Source organism: Tupaia chinensis, unplaced genomic scaffold (genome assembly GCF_000334495.1).
Source record: "Tupaia chinensis unplaced genomic scaffold, TupChi_1.0 Scaffold143705_1, whole genome shotgun sequence".
NCBI classification, from domain to species: Eukaryota; Metazoa; Chordata; class Mammalia; order Scandentia; family Tupaiidae; genus Tupaia; species Tupaia belangeri.
This window is the reverse complement of record NW_006203553.1, coordinates 165,555-191,253: the sequence shown is the minus strand read 5'-3', so window position 1 is coordinate 191,253 and position 25,699 is coordinate 165,555. Positions and strand designations below refer to the sequence as shown.

The 25,699-nt window shown below is 38.0% G+C and overlaps 2 protein-coding genes across 7 annotated transcripts in view; one reads left to right on the top strand and one right to left on the bottom strand.

The window, feature by feature from the left end:
- ADAM18 (ADAM metallopeptidase domain 18) overlaps window positions 1-11,490 on the top strand; it is a 51,314-nt gene extending 39,824 nt beyond the window's left edge. The window contains exons 18-22 of one of the 4 annotated variants that reach the window (XR_336888.1): window positions 228-342; window positions 3,587-3,746; window positions 7,342-7,546; window positions 7,769-7,868; window positions 8,310-8,371. Coding sequence is in view for 2 of the 4 variants with exons in the window: in XM_006164737.2 (XP_006164799.1) it covers window positions 228-342; window positions 8,310-8,392; window positions 11,282-11,314 (231 nt within the window). In the remaining 2 variants the exon portion in view is untranslated. Of the gene's footprint in view, window positions 1-227; window positions 343-3,586; window positions 3,747-7,341; window positions 7,547-7,768; window positions 7,869-8,309; window positions 8,393-11,281 lie in introns of those variants that run through there. The other 3 variants (XR_336889.1, XM_006164738.2, XM_006164737.2) reach the window with 3 other exon arrangements.
- Window positions 11,491-13,698: 2,208 nt separating this feature from the next.
- Window positions 13,699-25,699, bottom strand: part of ADAM2 (ADAM metallopeptidase domain 2) — a 58,462-nt gene continuing 46,461 nt past the window's right edge. For all 3 annotated transcript variants that reach the window (XM_027766809.1, XM_006164735.1, XM_006164736.1), the window contains 5 exons: window positions 23,571-23,648; window positions 23,220-23,358; window positions 17,804-17,966; window positions 14,988-15,051; window positions 13,699-14,000 (listed from right to left, as the gene is read on the bottom strand). In XM_027766809.1, coding sequence (XP_027622610.1) covers window positions 15,018-15,051; window positions 17,804-17,966; window positions 23,220-23,358; window positions 23,571-23,648 — 414 coding nt within the window. In that variant the 3' untranslated portion in view covers window positions 13,699-14,000; window positions 14,988-15,017. The remainder of the gene's footprint in view (window positions 14,001-14,987; window positions 15,052-17,803; window positions 17,967-23,219; window positions 23,359-23,570; window positions 23,649-25,699) is intronic.

The following is a 25,699-nucleotide window of genomic DNA, read 5'->3' as shown; positions in this document are numbered from 1 at the left end:
AAGTTGTCCTAGCTGTCAGTTAGGAGAAACATCATATGTGTAGGGTTTGTAGCATATACTATTTCAGTCATCCACGGGTGGTCTTGGAATGGAAAGTGAGACTTACAATTAATAGATTACAGTATGCATAATAATATCAAGAAAAATAGTTATCCTATGGAATTTAGGCATTTATATCAGAAATTAATAAGATGATTGAAACTGATAATATTTTATTTATGTTTCAGATATGTAATAATTTTGGCAATTGTCAATGTTTTCTTGGCCATAAGCCTCCAGACTGTGAACCCCAGATCGGCTCACCAGGAGGCAGTATTGATGATGGAAGTGTTCAGGAGTCTGGTGGGTAGAAATTAAACTTTAATCAGAATGGAATGCTGTTTTATATGGAGTTAAGTTAAAAAAATCAACTGCTGATTCAAATGTTTGATGAACTTCTGAGTAACTCAATGAGTTATGAATAGTGACTATATTTAAATTAATGTTATACAATATTTGTAATAAAAAATCTTTAAGTAGATTGACTATGAGTGTGCATGTGTGTGTGAGAGAGAGAAAGAAGATCTGAAAAACAAAATCAGAAATAAAAGAAAGACATTCCAGCAATTGATACCATGGGGCTAGGATGTTATACAGCAATGTAACAGTAACACATGATGTTCTGTGAGGCTGATCTGCGTGGAAAGGTTCCAGGTTCATGACCTCCCTGAGTATACCTGATATGCATGTGCCCTTGATCTGGGGCTGACTAAGCAGGGGGTGGATCATGGCATCAAGTCCCTGTCTGGGATACTTTCTCCCTTCTCTCTTTCTCTCTCTCTCAAGTTCTCAGAAGAAATAAGTGAAAATAAAGTTTTAAAATATCAGAAATACAAGGGTCATTAGAGACTATTATGATCACTATTCACTAGCAAACTAGAAACCCTAGGCAAAATGAATAAATTCTTGGATGTGTACCACCTACAAAAGCTGAACCAAGAGGAAATTAAAACCCTGAACTGAACAGTAATATATAAGATTGAATGTGTAATAAAAAGTCTCTCAACAATAAAATAAAGCCAAGGATCAGACAGCTTCATGCTAAATTTTATAAAATTTTTCTTTTACTTTTTTTTTTTAAGAGAGGTTTTTGCTATAGGATGTGCACACTCACCAGAGAGACAGGGTGAGACAGAGAGACAGAAAGTAAGAAATCATCCCCCAGGGGGGATGGCCACGCCGCAATCCCTTCTCCTCCATTCTCCTCTTGGGATCTTGGGCACGCACGCACATGCTCCTGACATGAGTATAAGCCACCAGGTCCGGGACTTGAACTGTGGTCGACTACATGGGAGTCCAGCGACATAGCCTTTATGCTAACTGCTGGTTCCAAATTTTATAAACTTTTAATGAGGACGTAGCCATCCACCCGGGGGGGGGGCAATTTTTCGCTTTGTGTCTTTTTGTCTCTCTCTGTCTCTCCAGTGTGCTCACATGCCTATAGCAAAAGTCTCTCTCTTAAAACATACAAATGAACAAAAACAAACAGAGTTGAAAACATCACATGAATGAACTTTTAACTTACTACAAAGCTATGGTAAATAAGCAGCATGTTGCTGTTGTAGAAGCAGACATATAAACCAGTGGAACAGAACAGAGGACCCAGAAAGAAATCCACATATGTACTGCTGACCAGTATCTGCCAAAGGTATTAATAACACTTTGGGGAAAGACAGTCTCTTCAACTAATGATACTGGGAAAACTGTAGTTGCACATGCAGAAAAATAAAAATCACTCCTACCTATCACCACATACAAAAACTAACCCAAATGAGTCAAAAACTTAAATGTAAAGTACTAGTAAATAAATTTAGCCAGAAAATATTTGATTTGTATACTGGAAACTTCAAGCCACCCTGAAATAAATTAAAGAAGATATAAATAAATGGAGAGGCATTTCATCTTCACAGATTGGAAGAGTCACTGTTGTGAAGCATGGTGCTTCCCCAGTGTTTTCATACATACAAGAAAATTCCTGTCAAAATCACCCAGTAGGCTCTTTTATAGAAATTGACAAGCTGATTATAAGCTTTATTTAAAAATGTAAAGGGGGAGCCAGCAGGTGGCACGGTGATTAAGGTACTGGACTCCCACGTGACCCACTACGGTTTGAGTCCCAGACCTGGTGGCTTGCTTTCTTACTTTCCCTCTCTTTCTCTCTCTCTCTCTCTGGTTAGTGCATGTGCCCTATAATAATTAAACAAAATAAATAAATAATAAAGAACTCCTTAAAAAAATGTAAAAGATTCAGAATAGCCAGGTGAGTTTGCAGAAGAGCAACGTTAGAGAAAGTACACCGCCCAATTCGGAAAGCGGCAATATTTAAGTCAGCGTGGCTCTGCCATCTGCACAGACATGAAAGTCAGTGGAACAGAAGAAAGAGCCAGAAATAGACAAGTATGTGGAAAATTGATTTTCAATTTAAGTACAGAGAAATTTTTAAAAAATGTAAAAAAAAACAGAGTATGAGTAGTTACGTAATGCCAATGATAGGGGCACATACACACATCCCATGCACACACCTACGTGTATATATAGACACAGATACAGATATAAGAGTTAAAGATGGGCTTTCTATATGCATAAAATATAAAGGCATAAAGGAAGATACTTGAGGTCTTTAACAATGGGTTCATCCAAGCAGAAAAACTCTGTTTAAGCAAGGACGTAGCACGGGGATTTCTCATGGTGTTTTTTGTTTTGTTTTGTTTTGTTTTGTTTTTGTTATTTACCATAGAGTGCTGGAGAGAAACAGAGAGAAGGAAAATGAGAAATCCTGCAAGGGGCTGGCTATCCCACAATCCCAAGTCCTTCATTCTTCTCCTGGGATTTTGGGCACACACACACATTTGCCTCGCATGATTTTCAAGCCACCAGGTCTGGAACTCACACTGTGGTCAGCTGGGTGGGAGTCCAGTGCCTAAAACACCATGCTACCTGCTGACCCCACAGTGTATATTTTTAAAAATACTTTAACTCAGGACCAACAGTTGGTGTAATGGCTATGTCGCTGGACTCCCACGTAGTCTACCGCGGTCTGAGTCCCAGACCCGGTGGCTTAAACTCACGCCGGGCACATGTGCGTGCGTGCCCAAGATCCTGAGAGGAGAATGGAGGAGAAGGGATTGTGGTGTGGCCATCCCCTGGGGGGTGATTTCTTGCTTTCTGTCTCTCTGTCTCTCTGTCTTTCTGGTGAGAGCACGTGCCCTATAGCAAAAATCTCTCAAAAAAATAACTTTAACTGAACTGCTATTATCATATTAGCTTTTAAGTTATCAATGTTACAAATAAGCTGAATAAAGCAAATACTCAAAATTGTATATAGAGCCACAACAGTTAAACATACATGTGGAAAACTCAGAAAACTATGGAAAAAGTAGTATTGTAAGTTTTGGATTATGAGCCTAATGTTCCTTTATTTTTCCCTTAATAGTTTTCAAAGTATTAAATTTTCAAATATTATATATACATACAAATATGATTAAAATAAGAAAAATATAAATTTACATAAATATCCCCACTCACATCTGATACGTTTCATTTCTAGATATGTTTCTCACTAAAAAAGGCTCCCATGCACATCGTAACAACTGGTTTATTCTGAGTTTCTACATTTCTCTGCCATTTCTCATAATGTTCACAATTGTGATTGCTAGGAGAAATGAATTGAAAGCATCATGTAACAGAAAGAAGGCAGAATATAAGGGGTAAATACGGTTTAAATAATTTATTAGGCTAAATTGTGCTGGTTAATGACTAGTGTCAGAAATTCATACTTATATTACATTTTATTTGTTATATTTATTCCTAAGGATTTTCTATTTTTAATTATATATATGGAATTTTTGCAATTTTGTTTTCTAATTGCTTTTGTTATTATGTTTATATATATATGTGTTTATATATATAAGTGTATATATATTTGTATATATACATTTACAGACATATATACACACACACACACACACACACAAATGCATATATGGGAAAGTCAAAAATATTGACTGTATTTGAACTTTTTCTGATGCACATTTTACACTGTACTGGGGACTTAAGTTAGAGAAATACGTATCATGCATCATTTTAAGGTTCCTTCTGGTTAAATCTAAATTATGCATTGATGTTGACTTTCTTCTTGAAAAACTTTTTTTCCCATCCAGAAATTGTGATAAAATCTTAAATAGTGGTTGGTTTTGTGGCCTGATGATTAAGGGAGCCTGATCCCACATGGTTGACTGCAGTTCAAATCCCAGCCACTGTGGCTCAGAAATATGTCAGGCATTTGTGGTGTGTATGTGTCCCAAATCTCAACAGAATTTAGAAATGAAGGGGAATGTATTTCAGTGTGACCACACCCCCTGGGGAGGGGGGATTCTCTTTCTCTTTGTTTTTCTAGTTAATGAACATGCCCTGTGGTCATGACACAATCCCTCTCCTCCATTTCCCTTTCAAGATTCTTGGACATACATACACATGTGCCCAGCATGAATTTTAAGCCACCATGTCCAGGACTCAAACCATGGTGAGCCATGCAGGAATCCAGGGCCTTAACCACCAGTCCACCTGCTAGTCCATGCCCTGTTTATCTTTCATCTTTTGTAGAAGATGTTTGTGTATATGGTTTATTCATGCTTTTTACCTATACATAACCATCCTCTGGATTCCTATTAAATTTGTAGAGTAATTAGAGAATTTATAGTTTAAACTATTATATTTACTTATCCTGGAATGCATATAACAGGAATAAGTTAAATATATAAAATGACTCTTTAATCACATAATGATCTAATAATGTTAACTTGAATCAATAGCCTAAATTTGCACATGAATTCTAGAAAATGCACAAAAGCACATATGAAAGTTGACTACGTGGGAGTTCATAGACGTAACCATTATGCCATCTGCTTTTCCCTCTTTGTCCATTTTTGAATCAAGTTATTTGCTTTCTTGCTATTCAGTTATATAACTAACATATATATTGTATATATTAACCTCTTATCAGATGTATGGTTTACAAATACTTTTTCCTATTCCAGAGCTCCCTTTTAATTTTGTTGATTTTTTTCTTTTGCTGGTCAGAAATTTAAAAAAAAAATGTTTTCTAAAGTTTTTATCTTTCACGAATGAGAGACAGAGAGAAATGGAAAAAAAGAACCCACAGTAGAGGTCTCATGCCACAATCTTCCCCCAAGCCTTCTCAGCCAGCTTGTTTAATTTTTTTTTAAGTTTTCATTTTTTTAAGAATTATTTTATTATTTATTTGAACTTGACCAGAGAGGGGGAGAGAGAGAGAGAAAGAGAGAGAGAGAGAGAGAGAGAAAGAGAAAAAGCAAGCCATCCGGACCCGGTCTGGGACTTGAACCACGGTCAGCCATGTGGGAGTCCAGAGCCCTTAACCACCATACCACCTGCCGGCCCCACACCCAGCTTGTTAGTACCAGGAGCACAAATGCAAAAAGGGTCAAATTAATAATTTTATGTGTGGACATTCAATTTACTCAACACTATTCATTGAAGAGACTATTCTTTCCCAACTACTTATTCTTGGTGCACTTGTCAAAATTTAATTTGACCATATAGGTATAGATTTACTTTTGGACTCTCTTTGGTAGCCCATTAATTTATGTTTGTTTTTATGCCAGTACTAGACAGTTTTGAATGCTATACTTTTATACTATAATTTGAATCAGAAAATAGAATGCTTCAGTTTTTTTGTTTGTTTGATTTGTTGTTGTTGTTCAAAATGCCTTGGCCAATCTGAAGTCTTTTGTGGTTTCCTCTTGATTTTATATGTATTTTTTCTATTTCTGTGAAAAATTCCATAAAAGATTTTGATAAGGATTACATTGAGACTGTAAATTGCTTTAGGAATTATGGACATTTTAGCAATAGTAAGTCACCCAATTCATGAATGTTGGATATCTTCCTATTTATTTGTGGCTATTTTAATTTCTCTATTTTATAATTTTCATGTACAAATTGTTTACTGCCTTGGTTAAATTTATGCCAATTTTTTTACTGATATTATTCTAAATGAGTTGGTTATTAAATTTCTTTTTCAGATAGTTCATTGTTATTAAAGTGAATCAGAATTTTTATAGATTGATTTTGTATTCTGAACCTTCACTAAATTTGTTATTAGTCACAATATGTTTTTGGTGAAATCTTTAGGTTTACATACATATAACAAAATCATGTCTGCCAACAGTCTATTTTACTTCTTTTCAATTTAGATGTCTTTTATTTCTTTTTCATGCCTAATTGTTTTGGCTAGTCCTCTGGTACAGTGTTGAATAGAAGTGGTCCAAGTGATCATCCATGTCTTATTCCGGATCTGAGAGGCAGATTGTTCAGCTTTTCACCATAGAGTAGAATTTTAGCTGTGGGCTTCTCGTATGTCGTCTTTACTATGTTGAAGTACTTTCTTTGCACACTGACTTTGTCAAGAGTCTTTATCATGAAAACATGTTGAATTTGGCTAAATGATTTTGCGACATCTATTAAGAAAATTGTATATCTTTTGTCCTTCATTCTGCTAATGAGGCCAGTCACATTTACTGATTTCTGTATGTTTAACCAGGCTTGTATTCAAGTGACTACCTTTCACTTCTTCCTGGTCTATCATTTTTTTAATGTACTTTTGAATTTGGTTTTCTGGTATATTACTGAGGATTTCATGTCTATATTTATTGGAAACATTGTCTTGTAATTTTCTTTGCTCATAATATGCTTGTCTGGCTTTGCTATCAGGGTAGTGGTAGCCATATCAAGTGAATGTAGGGACAGAGAATTCTATCTTCTCTGTGAGGGATATGTTTCAAGACATTCATGGGATGCCTGAAGCCACGGATACTAGCGAACCCTACACATAGAATTAACTGTTGATGTTTTCATTGCTTGTGTATTGGGCCTGAGACTTAAAATAAAAATCTTTTTTTTTCTTTTTCTTTTGGAGAGGTTTTTGCTATAGGGCATGTGCGCTCGCCAGACAGACAGAGACAGAGAGATAGAAAGTGAGAAATCACCCCCTAGAGGAGATGGTCAAGCTGCAATCCCTTCTCCTCCATTCTCCTCTCGGGATCTTGGGCACGCACGCACACACGTCCGGCAAGAGTTTAAGCCACCGGGTCCGGGACTCGAACCACGGTTGACTACGTGGGAGTCCAGCGACATAGCCATTACGTTAACTGCTGGTCCCAAAAATCTTGTAGTAAATATACATAAACCTAGCTATAATTATAATGGGTGATCAGCTGCTACTAAACATATTATGAATTTGTTTTCTGTTTTCCTTCACTACAGTAATTCAACCATTGTACCAGAAAGTTATGATGTGAAATATTAATATTGCCAAGAACTTCACCAGCAAATAGCCTAGAGAAGAAAATGTGCTTTATAATTCTTATGTTACCCCTAAATGCAGCTGAAATGTCAGCGTTTTGGAAAATAAAGCCCATGTGTGCAAAAGAGCAAGCATCCATGTGCCTCTGCGTGGGCAGTGAGCTGTGTATGGCTGTGGGTCGGCATAATGGGGTTGCAAATGATGCTATTCACAGACCTGGGGCATGGCCTGGGCAGGGTCTCTATGTCCTCCTACTCCCTCTGACCTTGTGTCCTCTCTGCCTCCCCCATGGATCAGTGGCCACAGCTGCCTCCATTGTTCCTCCCCAATGGCCATCATCGTGGCCAGTAGGTCATGCAGTGCTGTCTCTTTTGCTGTTCCTCATAGGCCTGGGCCAGCTGACCTCTGAGGACCCAAGTAAGTGAGGCACCTGCTGGACAGGATGGGTGCTGTTTTCGATGTCAGCCTTCTGAGTCCAGAAGCTCAGGTCAGAGTGGGGAGGGGCTCATCAGAGCCCGCCCAAGTCTAGGGGGCCTGGATACTGCTGGACAGGGCTCTGAGGGCTCAGCACCAAACTGGAACAGCCACCCTCACTTACCTGACCCTGCACCAGAGGGTGTATCTCTGGGGGGGGCAGGAATGAGAGAGCTGGGATGACGGGAACCTACAACCCACACTTCTCCTGCCCAGGACTGAGCTCACCCGGCCCTGAGGTGTCTCTGGACAGTGGTGGGAATTCTCCTTCTCCTAGGGGAGCCTCTTCCTGGAAGTGGACAGAGTATAGGCTGGTGTGTGTGTGTGTGTGTGTGTGTGTGTGTGTGTGTGTTGGGACTTGTGAATTTAAAGAGTGACCGGAGAAGAGAGGACAAGTGAAGAAAGAGGCTGTGCTGTGCACAGGAGAAAGCTTGGTATACTTCCCTCATTGCAGGATCTGAAAGACGACTTCTGCACATCACGGTGCCTCAGAGGGCTGAGACGGCCACCACGGACAGTGATGATCCAGAAGCTCATGTAAGAAAGAAGTTAATTCATTTTAAATTATGCTTTTTTCCTGTACTACATGGCCCTAAGCGACTCATACACATCCCTTCATGAAATTTTGTTTGTATGCTAATTTACTGTGCCAAAGAATCATTTGTTCTGAATGAGTGGATGATTATCATTATGTTTTCATCTACCAAGTAATATTGTATATGAATATTATGTAATGATGTGAAACACAGACCTGGGAAAACATCCCTGATAGTCCTGTCACACACATGGACATATTCAGTCTACAGAACTCCTGTCCAGAAAACAAGTGCATTTAAATATCAATTCTTATGTGAGGCCATACTAACATTTACCTTATTATGTGATTTTAAAATGACAATATATTAAGAGTATCTTCATGTCTACATATGCATACGTACATATAAACCTTGGTTGTTAGTGATTATGTTATTTCCTTATGGTTGTTCATTTTCATGATTCCTCTATTTTATAATCTCTAGTTTTCTACTGGTGGCTAGAAATGACACTTGATATGATTTAATTTTTAAAGTTGTTAAGATTTGTTTTGTTTAATATTTGGTCTGTTTGGACAGTGTTTCACGTGTGCTAGAGAACGTGTCTTCTGCTGCCGTCGGGTGGAGTGCTATGTCTGCTAGGTTCAGTCGAGTGTCGCTAACGTCCAATATTTACTTTTTTCTTTTCTATTTGGTTGATCTATTTATTGTTGAAAGTGAGATGTTGAACTACTTTATGGAGACTGAATTTCTCCCTTCAGGTCTGTTAATATCCACGATAGACTTTTACCTGCTCCGATGTTGGATGCATACACAATTACAAATGTTACGATTCTTAACATATTGATCCCTTTATTATAATACAATGGCCTTCTTTGGGTCTTTTGAATGTTTTTGACTTGAAGTCTATTTTGTCTCATGAATACGTCCATGCTTAGTCTGTTTTGGTTACTATTTCCAAGTATGTATATTTTTTCCAACACTTCACTTTGAGTCAGTTTGTCCTTAAAGGTTAAATAAGTCTCTTGTTGGCAGCATATAGTGGGATCTTTATTTCCTTAATTAATTCAGTCATTTTATGCCATTTGATTGAAGAATGTAACCCATTTAATTTCAGCGAATCGGTAGGTAAGGACTCACTCTGCCATTTTGTTAATTATTTCCCACCTGTTTTGCAGATCCTTTGTTTTGTTCTTCTTGTCTAATGTTCCTTTCTTACGAGTCACTTTTCTCTTGATGTTTTTAAGATTCATCTTTGACTTTTGACAGTTTGATTATAGCGTACCTCCAGAAAGATTGTTTTGGGTCTTTTTAAAATGATTTGGGAAGGGGGCTGGCAGGTGGCGTGGTGGTTGAGCTGCTGGATTCCCACATGGCCGACCATGGTTTGAGTCCTGAACCTGGCGTCTTGCTTTCTCACGCTCCTTTTCTCTCTATTTATCTCTGGTCAACTTTAAAAAATGATAATAACAAATAAAGTTAAATAATTATTTTAAAAATTATTTTGGGGACCAGATGGCATAATGGTTATGTTGCTGGACTCCCACATAGTTGACTGCAGTTCAAGTTGTGGACCCAAAGGCTTAAAACTCATGCCTGGTGTGAGAACATGCATGCCCCAAATCCTGAGAGTAGAATGGAGGAGAAGGGACTGTGACATGGCTATTCCCCCTGCTGGGGGTGGGGGGGGGGCGGCGATTTCTTGCTTTCTGTCTCTCTTTTTCTGTCTCTCCAGAGAGCACATGCTTCCTATAGCAAAAATCTCTCTCTCAGAAAAATATTATTTGGATTTATTGAACTTTTTACAACTCTATGTCCATTTTCCTCCTCATATTTCTAAGGTTTATGACCATTACTTTGCAAAATAATGTCTTTCATTCTTAGTTGTCTTCACCTTTTGGAACTCCCATAAATGCTTTTGTTGATCTGTTTGATAGTATCTCATAAGACCATAAACTCTCTTCATTTTCTTCTTTATTTTCCCTTTCCTCTTCTGATTCAACTATCTTAAATGACCTGTCTTCTATTTCACTGATTCTTCTTCATGCCTGATAGTGTACAATTTGAACCCCTCTAGTAAATCAGATCTAAGACTATTTATAATAAAAACTCTCACAATCTAGGAATGAAAAGTAACTTCCTCACTTCGAAAGAACATCTGCAAGAAACTGTTTTAAATGTATGAATACTGACAAACAGGAGTGGTGAAGCAGCTAAGAGGCTGCTGAGTACACAGGAATCGTGGTAGGAGGGCAGGATGGGATAAGAGGAAAACCACAGAAAAGGTTTAAGATATTTGACAGGTTTTGAGCCCATAGAGGCACTGACAGGATGTTTTGGGGTTAGAGTAAAGGAGAAACTGTGAACTTCAGCATTTCCGACAGAACAGGTAGTGTGGCTCCTTTCAGTAGTGACAGGAAGGCCCAGATGGGTATTAAGGTGAGGCAGTGGGAAATGAGTTGGGTTTTGAACTCGTGCCTGTGGGACACCTGTAGGAAAGGCATAGAGGCCTTGTGGGAACACTCTTCCTCTGCAGATAAAAGCATGCAAAATAATAGTAACTTTTTTCTAGTTCCTGACCTATTTATATTGTTCTTTCCCTCTCTGTTTTCTTGGTGACTCTTATCCATGTAGAATGTAGACACTTTGTAAGTGAAACAAAGAACTTGCCAATTAATGACATTGCTTTTTATGTTGAGTGTCACAACAAATTATTCATGAAAAGATACTTGGATTTGTAAATTTCATGGCGCTCCGGCTTAGGTTGTGACATGATAACTGAGAACTGACTATACTGGTTAATTTCTGTACCTGTAGATGCTTTATTAAAATTAGATAGCTTTTATCAACAACAAAGATGCAACATTTCTATTTTTCTATATTTCTTTTACAGCAGTCAGTACAGGATAGTATCAAAAAGCCATGAATTAGAGAAAGAGTATTACCCAGAAACTCATCAATAACTGGCCTGAATGAAACTTGGTCTTGAGAAGGTCTTCAACAAACACTTTTTCCTGAAGAATGAAAAAAACAAAAAACAGAAAAAAACAAAAAACACCTGTTTTCTCTCCTCCTGTTATGGTTGAAAGCTTTCCATTCCACAATCAAAAATAAATCCTGTGACTGAAAGTCTGCAAGCTTGTGTCTATGGATTCTTCTACCCGCCATGAGCCTTAGGAAGAGAACAGCTGTGCGTCTTGTTCACCTTGCAAGCTGTTCCGTACCAAGCTGGCGGTGTCCCATTGTCCACTGTTCCTGCCCTCCCCTAGGTGCTCGAGGCCATGCTGACCACTCCTGGATGAAGAGAGGACACCCATGGCCTGTAGTTGTCATGGTTCCCCTGCCCTGTTCACCCCAGGCTTTGGGAGATCAAAAGAAAACCTGCTGGATAAGGCCAACCCCAGAACCCCCAGAAATCACTGGCATCCATTCTACCTCAAAGGAATTGCCCAGATTGATGTCTTGATCATACACACCTGTCCCACCACCTTGGCCTCCTGTAAACTGAGATCTAAAATATTTTGTGAAGTTTTAGAGAAACTCAAACTTGCTTTGTTTTCCCTGTGATTGAGTTTTCCTGGAAATAGTGTTCTCCTCTGAGCTTCTGCTCCCCACCCCATCGCTGGTCTGTAGGCACGGCTACAAATCTCACGGTCTGACATGAGTCAGGAAGCCATCAGCCCATGTGTATTTTGACCAGGACCTACAGAGTCTTCATCAAAAGACAGAGATGGCTGCAAGCCAGCCCGAGCACAGCAAGTAAGCAATATGCATTGGAAGCCGGGTCTCACATGCCGGTGGGGGATGTATCTCCTCCTCTGGAGGCTAGAAAAACATGCTAGGCCCAGGTATGTGCGTGCCCCAGAGTCCTGACGGGATGGAGAAATGGGAGAGAAAATTGAGGTGTTTCTTCCCCCTATTAGGGGGTACTTTCTCTCTGTGGTGAGCACATGTGCCCTCTGGCAATAAAATCGAAACAACAAAAAGATGCTCCTAGTCATGAGTGGAAGAACTTCGTCTCAGAGGCCAAGAATTTCCTTTTCCAAAAGCCCATCAGCTGATAAGTGGATAAAACGTGACATAAACATACACTGGTATATTATTTAGCCACAGAAAGGAATGAAGCATATGCTACAATATGGTGAAACATTGGAGCCATTATACGACAACTCTAAAGACGAAAACGAATTTATTGTTTATTTCGAGGCGTGTAGGTGGGAGATGAAAAGCTGACGGTGGGACTATAAGATACAGATTTCTTTCTGAGGTGATGAAACTAATGGAACCTTTTCTGTAATAATGGTTGCAAATGGCAATATCCTAAAATCAATCGTACACATTAAGTGGGTGAAATGAATTGTGTGGTATGTGAATTATGTTTCATAATGATGTGAATTATGAAGTACCCAGCAGATCCCAGCTGTAGGTCTTTGGTATTTGTTGGTCCCTGCAGTAAGGTGTACTGGGGCAGGAGAGGCTTGGCTGAAGTGGAATGGAGCATGAGTCAGGTTTTGGACATAAGCAATTAAAGGCATGTCAGAAAGTGCAAGGACACAATTGCCAACTCTGTCTTCCACAATGGAGTGGCTTTTCCTTCCTCCTTTGTCTTACTGCCCTTCACACCTCGCTCGCCACAGGAACCTCTGGGTCTCAGCAACACACTTGGACTCTACTATTTTGTTGAGATTTTTGGTATAGGGTGCATGCGCCCACTGGATAGACAGACAGAAAGCAAGAGATCAACCGCCAGAGGGAATGGCCATGGTGCAATTTTGAGTAAGCACGCACATGCACCTGGCCTAAGTTTCAAGTTGCCAGGTCTGGGACTCAAACAGTGGTCAGCCATGGGGGAGTCCAGCAATGTAACTGCTACGCCACCTGCTGGTCTCATAAAGCCTTTTTCTCTCTGTTAAACTCAGATGTTTTCAGCTGATTCTGAGGCTTTTTGAGAGACAGGTTTATGCTTTTAACCTAATACCTAACATTTTCTAAACCTATCTATACCATAGGTAAGCCCCTACTTACAGCCCAATAGGGCAGCTCCGTGTTGAAGTACAGTTTTGCTCTTATCTTCTGGTCTCAGAGCTAAGTGAAACAGCTGTTGTTCCTGAGCCCCTTGGCACACTCTCTCAGAGCTACCAGAGCTCGTGCTCTTGGGACATGGTCGCTCTCAATTTTGGCTATGAATAAACTCTTTTAGGCATTTTTAGAGTTTGGATATTTCTGCTGACAACCAAAGACTGTAACAATGTAGTATTTCAATTTAAAACAACATAGTATTTCAATTTAAAATAAAACAGTGGCCTTTAATCATGAGACAACATTTATTATAACTTTTCCTTATGTCTGCTGACGAACAGAAGTGTGGGGTCACGGTCAAAACAAGAAATATGCAAAGTAAAACTCATAATCATGCATTTCTTATAAATGAGCTATCTGTGGACATGCAAATATTCCATATGGATATAAATGTATATATTAAGATCATCTTTTCTAGTCAGATTACAATCAGAATGTGCAGGCGTGAATCCCAAGAAATCAGGTAATGCCAGTTTTCTTTCTCTCTCTTTTTTTTTTTTTCCATTTTTTTCTGTCCATTGCAGATAATTACTCTGGAGAAATGAATAAAGGAAAAAAGTCACCTGTAACACTCAACAAGTTAAAATTATGGATAATCAACAATTAGCCTGAGAGTAGGCATCTATCATATAATTTATTTTTAATCAACATTATGAACATAAAAAATGTGACAGGTTGACACTTCAGAGAAAGCAATTCAGAAGATAACACTGCGAGACATTTTTTAAAGTGAAAAATGCCATGTCATTTATGACGGTACTCTGTCTACGATATAATTTATAATATTGAACAATCTTTGCCAATGTATTTGATCCTCCTAGATAACTGTTGGGCCTCAAAAACAAATGTCTCAAAGACTGGGGCTTTGACACGTTGACTCAGAGAAACGACCCCAGAACCGAAGTCTTTCTGGCACTTTCCCACTCCCTGCCTCTCAGTCATCTTTGATCGTTTTCCCAAAGTGCAGGGAAGGATGTTTTTTTCGGTGTCCTATAGCATGGCCCCCTCCCTGCAGTTTCATTAGCTAAGCTCACACTGAGACAAGAATGAGGCATGGGAACACAGCACGACACATCACGTCACAAACTAGTGTCAGTCTTCCAGGCCCGCCCTGCCCAGAATCATCGTTTACTCACCAGTGTCTGAGCCTTGGACCCATTCCTTCTGCTCTAAACCTCATTTACCCTAAAACTGCCCATACCATCTCCTCTCCAGTGTCCTTGCTCGTAAGAGCACAGTATTTAAACCACCGTCATCACACTGTTCTGAGTCCTTACATTTTTGTGGTTTCTGTGTGCAAAACGCAGCCATGAAAAAGAGATCTATATGCCTTTTCTCTTGTTTTCTGCCTACTGTCAGTGATTTTTAGCAGAACCTTCAAAAAGAGGGGGAGGATTTCCCTTGCCTCTATAAAACTAACAGTTTAATGTATGCATCTTTATGTTATTTCTGATTTATCTAATCCATGATATTCCTCTTCTCTGTGTGTCTCTCACATCTTTAACGCATTTGAAACTCACTGTTACAGCATGGAATCTCTGTTGTCCAGGCTACTCTTTGGATTCGCATTCACTTTCAAGTTGCCTAAATATTTAAAAATAAAAATAATCACTCAAAATTATATTTTCCTCAACAGTTCTCTGCAAAAACCTTGTACTCTCTATATTGTTCGGTATAGAGATATACAATGATTAACTGTAAATAAGAAACCATAAAATAAGAAGTATTAATTTGACTATAAAAACAACTCTGTACTCTCAATATATATATATATATATTTAGAGGTTTTTGTTATAGGGCACGTATGCTCGCCAGATGGACAGAGAGAGACAGAGAGATAGAAAGTGAGAAATCACCCCCAGGGGGGATGGCCACGCCACAATCCCTTCTCCTCCATTCTCCTCTCAGGATCCTGGGCACGCACGCACATGCGTCTGGCATGAGTTTTAAGCCACCGGGTCCGGGACGCAAACCGCGGTTGCCTACATGGGAGTCCAGTGACATAGACATTACGCTAACTGCTGGTCCCCTTCTCTCAATTTTAATAAATTGCCTTTTTAAGGAAATCACCCATTTCTTTAAATTATATTTACGGGTATATAAAGCTTTCATAAGACTCTGAAAACCAGTTCACAAATGGTAAACATATCCTTTTGTTTAAGCCACCAGGTCTGGGACGCGAACCATGGTCGACTACATGGGAGTCCAGCGACATAGCCATTATGCCAACTGCTGGTCCTAGTACTCTCAATATTGAAACAGCTTTGGTTCTTTCCTGGAGACCTGAGAGCAGCCATTGCTTGGTAATACCCTACCACTGAGACCACCTCTCATCTCCTACTGAAGACTAACAATGCACTTCCTTGCATCCCCCAAATATGATAAAAACATATTAATATAAGTTTACCTGAAAGTAAAATTTCACACCATTTTCACATTCATTATGTTATAGGTTAATTACTTTTAGACATTTTTTGCCATTCATCTTTAAACCTATTTATTTCTATTAATTTTACTAGCTAGCTACATTTTTTGCCAAAGCTTTTTATTTTTTAATTTCAGTTTTTGCATAGGGCGTGTGTGCTCATCTTAGAGAAACAGGGAAAATGAAAAATCACTCCCTAGGGAGGAAGGCCACAGCACAGTCCCCACTGCTCTAGTCTCCTCTAGGGATTTGGTGCACACATGTATGTATAATCAATGTGATTTTCAAGCTGCTAGGTCTGGAATTCGAACCACACAGTCAACTCTACGGGATCCAGAGACTTAACCTCCATGCATCTGCCAGCCCTCTCCAAAGATAATCTATGTAAGTTTTCAACAATAAAGTTATCCAGTACAAGAAAATTCTGTTTTATATTTAGGTATTAATTAAAACTATTTTATATGAGTTGCACATAATTTTAAGCAATTTTGCATCAATTTATCAAAACATTTCTTTAAAATTTAGCCCATTTTAATTTATATTATCTTATTAATATAATTATTTCTAATAAAACTCAATACTTTTTAAGAAAAATAAAACCACATGTATATAGGTAAAAAGCATAAACTATTTTGTAGCAATGTCCCTGAAGACATGCAAATCAATTTTAATATTCATTTTAGTTCTCATCACACATTTTCAGATATTTCTATTTTTTAAAAGAATAATTTCATTTAACTTTATTTATTTATTTCTTTTAATTTGGACCATCGAGGGACAGAGTGAGAGAGAGAGAGGGGGAGACAGAGAAAGTGAGAAGGCAAGCTGCCAGGTCCAGGACTTGAACTGTGGTTGGCCACAGAGGACTCCAGCACAATTAACCACCATATCACATGCTGGCTCCTGACATTTCTATTTTTAATTTTAAAATATTAGTTTTCTATTTTCCTGTATTCTATCCATGGCTTTAATGTACATTTTTTCAGTCTTGTTACTGTATATTAATTTTTAGTATTTTCTACCCTCTGACTACCTGTGTCTCAAACTTCTGTAACTGCCAAAACATTTAAATTACTCTCCTGGATTTTTCTGTTATCATTTATTAAATAGGTATATAAAAAATGCTATGGGAACCAGCAGATGGCATAATGGTTACGTTGCTGGACTCCCATGTAGTTGACCATGGTTCAAATCCTGGACCCAGTGGCTTAAAACTCATAGGGGCACATGTGCGTGCATGCCCCCAAAATCCTGACAGAAGAATGGAGGAGAAGGGATAACAGCATAAAGTCTCCAAAGAGACTTCTCTTACTAAATAGTCCTGTTCCTTGTTTGTTTGTTTGTTTGTTTTCTTATTGTATTGCTCATCAGAGAGATGGAGAAAGAGAGGGAGAAAGCACCTCCCAGCGCAGTGTGGTCACACTGCAGTCCTTCCCCTCCATTTCTCCATGCTGTGGGGATTTTGAGCACACAGGCACTTGCATCAGGGCCATCCCCTCGGGGGAGGGGGGTGATTTCTCACTTTCTGTCTCTCTGGCTAGTGCACGTGCCCTATAGCAAAAACCTGTCAAAAAATACTATAAAATAGAAATCAATAGAAAGTAAAATGTTAATGTCTAATACATATTTAATAATTAAGATGCAATTTAAAAAAGAGGTAAATAACCTTTAACTAGTATTCATCTTAATTTTACCCCTAAAGGAGTCTGACTTTTTATAAGATTAAAATTGCTGGCTTTTAAAAACATTTCTGTTGCTTCTTCATTACATTAACCATCAATACATTATATAGTAAATTTTTGTATGAAGAAAAACATTAAATGTTATTATTGTTATATTTATCATAAATGATATTGTTTTTATGCCAATAAAGTATAAAAGTAGTAAGTATTAAATATGGAATCAATATACTCATTGCTTGAATAGTCCTTATTTCTCTCATTTTTCCTTTGGAACCGAAGTTTAACCAGGAAAGCGATCAGTACACAGAGAACAAGGAAAAAAGGAATGAATAAGAAGAATGGCCATCTTGTAGGTTTGGGATAGTAAACACGCTGCTCAACGTAGCTCCCTCCTAGGAGAGAAAAACACCAGAGATTTGAAAGTAATCAGTGGGTAGACAGTAAAAATAGTTCCAAATTGTACTGTGACTATTAGAATAACAATTTTAAACCAAAACATAATTGTGTAAGTATACAAAATAGATAACACCATGCAGTATCCAAAGAGACTCTTTTACTAAATGGCCCTGTTCCTTGTTCTCTTTTCCTTTTTGTCCTTATTGTACTGCTCATCAGAGAGATGGAGAGAGAGGGAGAAGCACCTCCCAGCGCGGTGTGGTCATGCTGCAGCCCTTCTCCATTTCTCCATCCTGTGGGATTTTGAGCACACAGGCATTTTCGTGTGGCACGTTTTTCAAGTCACTGGGGTGAGATTCCAACCATGATTAGTCAGGTGGCATCTGGTTCCCTTAGCTACTAGGCTGCAAGCTGGCCCTCCCTTGCATTTTTAATCATAAACCTTCTATTCATGGAATTTTAGAATCATGTTCATTTCTGGGGCTGGACTGTGACACAGTATTGAAACAGGGCACTCTGTAAGGCAGACCCGCATGGGAGGGTTCCGGGTTCATGCCCAGAGACCACCCTGAGTATGTGCCCACATAAATGCACATGATTCTGAGTTGAAGTTTGGGGTAGACCAGATCATGGCATCAAGACAGCGTTGGGGTGCTGATCCTTTGTCTCTGTCTCTTGCACATGGAATCAATAATCGTAAAAAAATGTTAATTTCTAGGGGCCAGCAGGTACCAGAGTAGTTAAGGCCCTCGATCCCCACAAGGCCAACTACGATTTGAGTCCCGGACCTGGTGGCTTAAAAATCACACTGGGTACTTGTGTATGCATGCCCCAAATCCAAAATCCTAGGAGGAGAACGGAGGAGACTGTGGCATGGCCATCCCTCTGGGGGTGATTTTTCACTTTCCTTCATTCTGTCTCTCTCTGGCAAGCACATATGCATGCCCAATGGCAAAAACCTAAAAAAGAAAGTGAATTTCTAAAAAGTTGTATGCTATTATGATTGATATCTTTTAATCTACAGATTTAAGTTAGAAACTTAATTGACAATTATAGATGTAATTCATTATAATCAGTCTATAATGTACATGATATATAATGTATAGTTTATGTACTTACTAATTAACCCATAATAAAGATGTATTAATACACATTAAGATGAATTGTAATATTTGACATTTAATTAATTTACTTAAACAATATAAATTATTTACTATTTGAATTAAAGTATTTATAATTTAAATTTATAATATAAATTTTATAAAAGTATCATTTTAATTTGTGATTTAAATTTATGATTTAAATGAATTAACCTAGTCAATTATTTGAATAACTGAACATTGAATTACTTATAATACAGTAATTGTTATACAGAATATAGATTATAAAAATTTAAGTTACTCTTCCTTATAGAGTAATTAAATCATAGATTCTTTTTGGTGAGAATTAAAATTTTGGTAATGATGACTCTTTCAACAGGTGAATATGGCCCCTCTGTCTCTACTTACTTGGATGTTTAATGTCTATCTGCACTTTTACTGTAGTTTTCAACAAAAACGTTGTATATATTTTGTTAAATTTCATCTGAGTATTTAAATTTTAATAGTATCATAAATAATATTAATTTTAGGTTGACTGGTATTTATTGTTTGTATTATGCAGCAATAAAATTGATTTTCGAATATTGATTTTTATCTGTTGATTCTTTCAGAAGTTACTTAGTTTTAGAAATGCTTTTTGTAGCCTCCTTCGGATTTTCTGTGTAATTGATCCCCATCTTCTGCACATAAAGGCAGTCTCATTTTATCCTTTCCAATCTTTTTGCCCCTTTTCTTAATACACGGGCTCGGACGTACAGTAAATGTGAAAGGAACATGGTGAGAACGGACTCTTTCAGTTTGCTGTAGGGCGCATGCACTTCTCTGAGAGAGGAAGAGAGAGAACAGGACAGCGAGGAATCTCTCCAGGGAGATATCCACACCACAATCCTTCTCCCTCATCTCCTCATCTCAGGATCTGAGGCATGCACACGTGTGCCTGGCATGTTTTTCAAGCTGCTAGTTCCAGAACTTGAACCATGTAGCCCACCAGTCACCTTAACCACTACACCACCAGCAGCTTCAAGACTATTTTCTCCGTTTTATGAGAAAATAAATGTATCTTAAGATATATTAGCTCCAAGATTGTTTGCTGATGTTCTTTTCAAACGAGGAAGTTGTGTTGGGAGACCACCCTGTGTGATGATGGCCCAGATCTGCTGGAAGGCACCTGGGGTGATCTGCACACTGAGTCCTCAAGCACAGGAGACACCCCGCTTTCCAGAGAAGCAAACCAAGTCCCACTGGGTTAATGTGTCCTATATAATATCTCTTGCATGCTAAGCTTTACGTTTCCAAGTAAATCTTAAACTTCCTTCTTAAAGATGTTCCTGCTTATGGAGAAAATTCGTTATTTGTATGTTTATCCTTTCCTGTCCACTGTACATTTACAGAATTTTCCATCGTAAATGTGTATGGCAAAGTTTACTGAGAAAAGGTCACCTATTTACTTCAAAGTACTACATTGTTTGTAATCTGATCTTCCACACAATAAATTCAGAGCACAAGAGAAGGCTTCGTCTGAGCTCCCTGGGATCCCCAGCCTCCTTCCCTCCTAAATTTAGACTATGAGTCTTTCTAGACGCATGCCCTTCTGTATCTCTGAGTCTGTGGCAAAGTTGTGGTCTGAGGTCTGCTGCTTTTCCTTTAAGATCATGAATGAGCATTCAATCTTGTGGAGTAAGTTCTCTGCTTCAAATGAGAAGATAGTCATTTAAAAAAACAATGTTGGTGAATAGCAGCAATTGACTTTTCAATGATAGGGCATTCTTGCATTCCCACATTAAAACCCCAGTGAGTCTGGATTACTGTCTTTTCAATCATTTAGATACATGCCATGAGCTAATTATTTTGTTGAAGATTTTTACATTTATGTTCATGAACCATATTATTTTGTGATTTTGTTGTTAATTTCTTTGTCTGAATTTGGCATCAAGACAGTATTTTTCTCATAGATTCAGTTGGTAGAGGCTTCCCACCACTGATTTTTAAGATGGTATTTCTTCCTTGCAAAAATTTGGTTCAGTTTACCTGTATAACCATCTGGGCCTATATTCTTTTCATTTTTGTTTGTTTGCTGATTTTTGTTGATAGTGTTTGTTCTTAATCATAAATCCAGAGATCCAAGAAGTTTTGGCTTTTGGCTTCTTGGTTTACCCTTTATCTTATAAATTCTCTTCCATAAAAAATAGCCATTTTCACATCTGATTAGCTGTATTGATCTGGTTTTCCCCTAGTTGACTTGGGTAACAAAGAGCATATAGATTGTTTTGCCCACTTCCTTTCTGATCTGATCTAATACCTTTAAAATACAGGCATTTTTGCATGCATCCAATAAAAAATACACTCCACTTAGTAAAAGCCACATTCCTACTGAATCCTGGTGAGGTGTCTATCAAATAGCTTATTTATAAATCTTCCCATAAACATTTAGACAGCTGGTTGTATAAGATGAAAGTTTTCTTAAAAGACATCAATTTAAGTTTTCTGAGGTTAAATGTTTGACAATTTTTATCTGATATAAAATTTTATGACTCAGTTACCTCAAATTTGGCCTTAGCCATTTCTTACATTAAGAAACTTTTGCAAGAAGAGACCTGGAAAGTGAGTTAGTTTTATTTTCAGGAAAACAAACAAAAATATCTAGTTTTCTCATGTTTTCCCCACATTTTCCTTTTTGTCAACTGGAAATACAAGTTCCATTTCTACATTAATACAGGTGGCGGTGACACCACTGTGCTGCATAATGAACGTTTCTGTTTCTCCAACTCCCACTAGAGTGTTTTTAAACTCTCCTTGCATTGCTTGCCAGTAGTCTTTCCAATACAATTTCCATGTGAACTAAGTCTTCAACAGTCTCCGAGAGGCCTTCGTATCTTCCATGCATCATCCAGTTCCAAAGAAAATATCATGTTTTAGTTCTTGCTATTGAAATACACTGTCTTGGCTATTGAATGCTTTTCTATCCTATATTGCTGTGTAAGAAATTACCTCAAACTTAGTAACTTAAAACAGCTATTTACTTCTGCACACAAATGTTTGAACTCTAAACTTGGGAGGGCTCCCTAGGTTGGTGGTATTTTGGTGTCTTAGTACAGTTAAATGTGATACGTTACCGATGATAGCCAAAATAATGAATGTGTCAGGAATAAGAGCTCCAAGAATAAATATTCCAGAAGACTCAGAAAGAATCTACAGAAAGACTGTGGGAGTCCCAGAGTGTCACTTCTCTCTTTATTACCAAATCAAACAAGTAAGGCCGACCTGGATTCTAGGAGAGATGTGGTCTCCATTGTTCATTGGGAAAATAGCATGTAGGTGCATAGACAAACATAACTGATCATAGCCAACTTGCAGTTAAGCTACAGAAAGTTCATTGCTACAGCTGAAATGGAAATAGCTTGAAAATACCTTCGCTTCTTATAATCCTAATATAACTTGCTAATTTCTTACTACATGGCATTAAGTACGGTATTTCCAAATACTGTAGTGAATGTGGAGATATTAGAATGATCTCTGACTCAGCTCTGGAAAAATAGACTCTAATTTTATAAATGTAATTGACCCTAAGCATTATTGAATATGCTGGTTAACTGCTCACTGCCTCTAAAATTTATCGCTGCCTTTCCTCGGCATTGATCCATATTGCAGAGAACTATGCTCCTCAAGCTTCTTGATCTGTTGTCTTCTAGTTAGGTTTGGTAGATGGGAGTCACTGGATAGAAGCTGGGGAATTAGAAGAGAGAAATAGCTATGGTGTCTCTCCCTCTTCCTCTTCAGAATCACCAACAGTAGCTGTGTATCACTCCGGCTCTAAGAAAAGGGGATAGTTTCCTATTGTTGATAATACCTGGGCTTCTCCACCATTCTCTGATTGGCTGTCCATCTCTGCCTTTACGTGTTACCTGAACCTTTTATTCAGTTCTTCCTTCTGTTTAAAGGACTGGAGTGACTTCTTTTTTCCATATGAACTCTGACTGATATGTATCTATGACATATTGCGTATATTACTCTCTGGAAGTAAAAGATAAATAGCCATATGTGGTGGAATATTTACGGTCCCATATAGTCCACATATAAATTAATTGATAAGGTATTGTTTATTAGATTTCATAAACTAAAATGATATTATAATTTATTCCTCATACTTACTACTGTCAGGTGCCTGTGCAAGTTGGGATTGATAGTTCCCACTGTCAATACTCCCACCGGGCCAGTTATTTTTCATAGTTTGGCAATCTGGAGGCAAATATGGAGCGTCACAGTGGCAGTTTTTCTTGTTATTGCACACCTGAAAGCAGAACAAATATCAGCTTCTAAGATAAGCAGCCAGAATTATATATGTTCAAGTGGAGTTATAAATTATACAATTATAAAATTATACACTATGTGGTTTGTGGATATAAGAGTGTGTTTGCATGTGTGTGTATGTGCGTGTGCATTTGCTTTTCTGAGATTAGTCTCAATTAACTTCTATTCTTACCTCATAAGACTGATACTTACACCCTGTTGATGGCATTTTTGTGGAGTACAATCAAAACCCAAATATGAAGAACTCACACATGCATGATCCTTGCAAACCTAAAGAGGACAATTCAAAATAAATGAACTGGTATGTCATTGTCTAGTGTAGAATTAGGTCAAACATGATGAAGGTATTCCATGCAACTAAGAAGCAAAAGGAGATAGGAATGGCTATAAGAAAATGACAAAATATGCTTTAAATCAAATATTACTACAAAAGACAAAGGCAGTTTTTCTGTATTTATAAAAGGTCAATTCATCAAAGAAACATAATGAATTGATAAAAATGTGGCATAAAAGTGCAATGGAGGGGCTGGCAGGTGACATGGTGGTTAAGGGTGCTGGATTCCTACATGGCCGACAGCAGTTCAACTGGCGACTTGCTTTCTCACTTTCCTTCTCTCTCTCTCTCTCTCTCATTCTCTGTCTCTCTCTGGTTAAATTAAAATAAGCAAATAAAGTTAAATAAAATAATTCCTTTTAATGCAGTGGAATGGAATTATTATTCAACCTTAAGAAGGAAATAAATGCTGATAGATGCTACAACATTGACAAACCTTGAAAGAATTAAGCTAAGTAAAATAAGCCAGACTCAAGAGAACAATTGTTACATGGTTCCACTTACAGGAGATACCTAGAATATTTAAATTCATAGGGACAGAAAGTACAATAAAGAATAAGTACAAATAATGGCTCCCCAGTGACCTGGCCCCACTGAAGACTGTGTGGAGCCATTATTTAAGGGCTAGCTTCTATTTGGAATAAGGAACATTTCGTTAAGTTGTGTAGCAGTGATGACTGTACAGCAATGTAAGTGAACTAATGTTCCCAAACCATACACTTAAACACAAGTAAAGTGGTAAATTTTATACGATGCATATACGATAATGAAAACATATTCAGTATGTCATATTCAGTGCTTTAGAGACTAAGAGGTAAAATCATTAAGTTCATGCTATCGTAGTACATATTTTTATACATGTCAGCCATATCTTGAAAAGTAGTATATGATCCATTTGCAATAGTGTGCACTCATTAGTGCTGCTACTTGGCAGGCTGAGGCCACAGTTTGGTTACAGCCTACCCCGAAAAGCCAGGCATGGTAGCACATGTTTATACTCCCAGGTACCTGGGAGGCTGAGGCACGAGGACTGCCAAGTAGAGAGACCCTGTCTTAGAAAAACAAAACCTAAAAACAAAAACAAAACAAAAGAAGCAAAACCCACGTCGCACATTGAACTATGTAGTGTGGGAGGAAAACATGGACTGAGCACAATGAATTTTCTTTCCACGACTGGTAGGAAGGGCAGTAAAGCAGACCACGTATTTATGTATTTATTTAGCTAGAAAGTATATGTGCTCACCAGAGAAAGACAGGGAGAGAAGAAAGTACCCTCCCCCATTGGAATTGGTCAAACTGCAATCCCTTCTCTTCCATCTCTCGCTCTCCTTTTGGGATTTTAGGCAAGTACACACATGTGCCCAGCATGTTTCTCAAAGAGTGGGTGCCAGGACGCAAATGATGCTGTCCTTATATGGGTTCCGCCTGTCTAAAACACCAGGCCAAAGAGCCAGCCCAAAGACCATTAAACACACTCAGTGAAGGAATGAACAGAATAGAGAACCCAGAAATAAATCTATGTGGTGAATTAATTTCAGACAAGCTTACCAAGAAGACACAATGAGGAAAAGATAGTTTATTAAATAAATGGTATTTGAAACATTGTTGATCCAAATGCAAAATCGTCAAACTGGACCCTTATCATTATACCCCCAAATCAACTCAAAATAGATTAAGGACCTAAACATAGACCTGAAACTATAAAATTCCAAAAAGAAAACTCAGGGTGAGAGCTCTTGAATATTGGCCTTGGCAATAATAATTTTTTTAAAAAACTCAAACCATTATTTAAGGGCTAGCTTCTATTTGGAATAAGGAACATTTCGTTAAGTTGTGTAGCAGTGATGACTGTACAGCAATGTAAGTGAACTAATGTTCCCAAACCATACACTTAAACACAAGTAAAGTGGTAAATTTTATACGATGCATATACGATAATGAAAACATATTCAGTATGTCATATTCAGTGCTTTAGAGACTAAGAGGT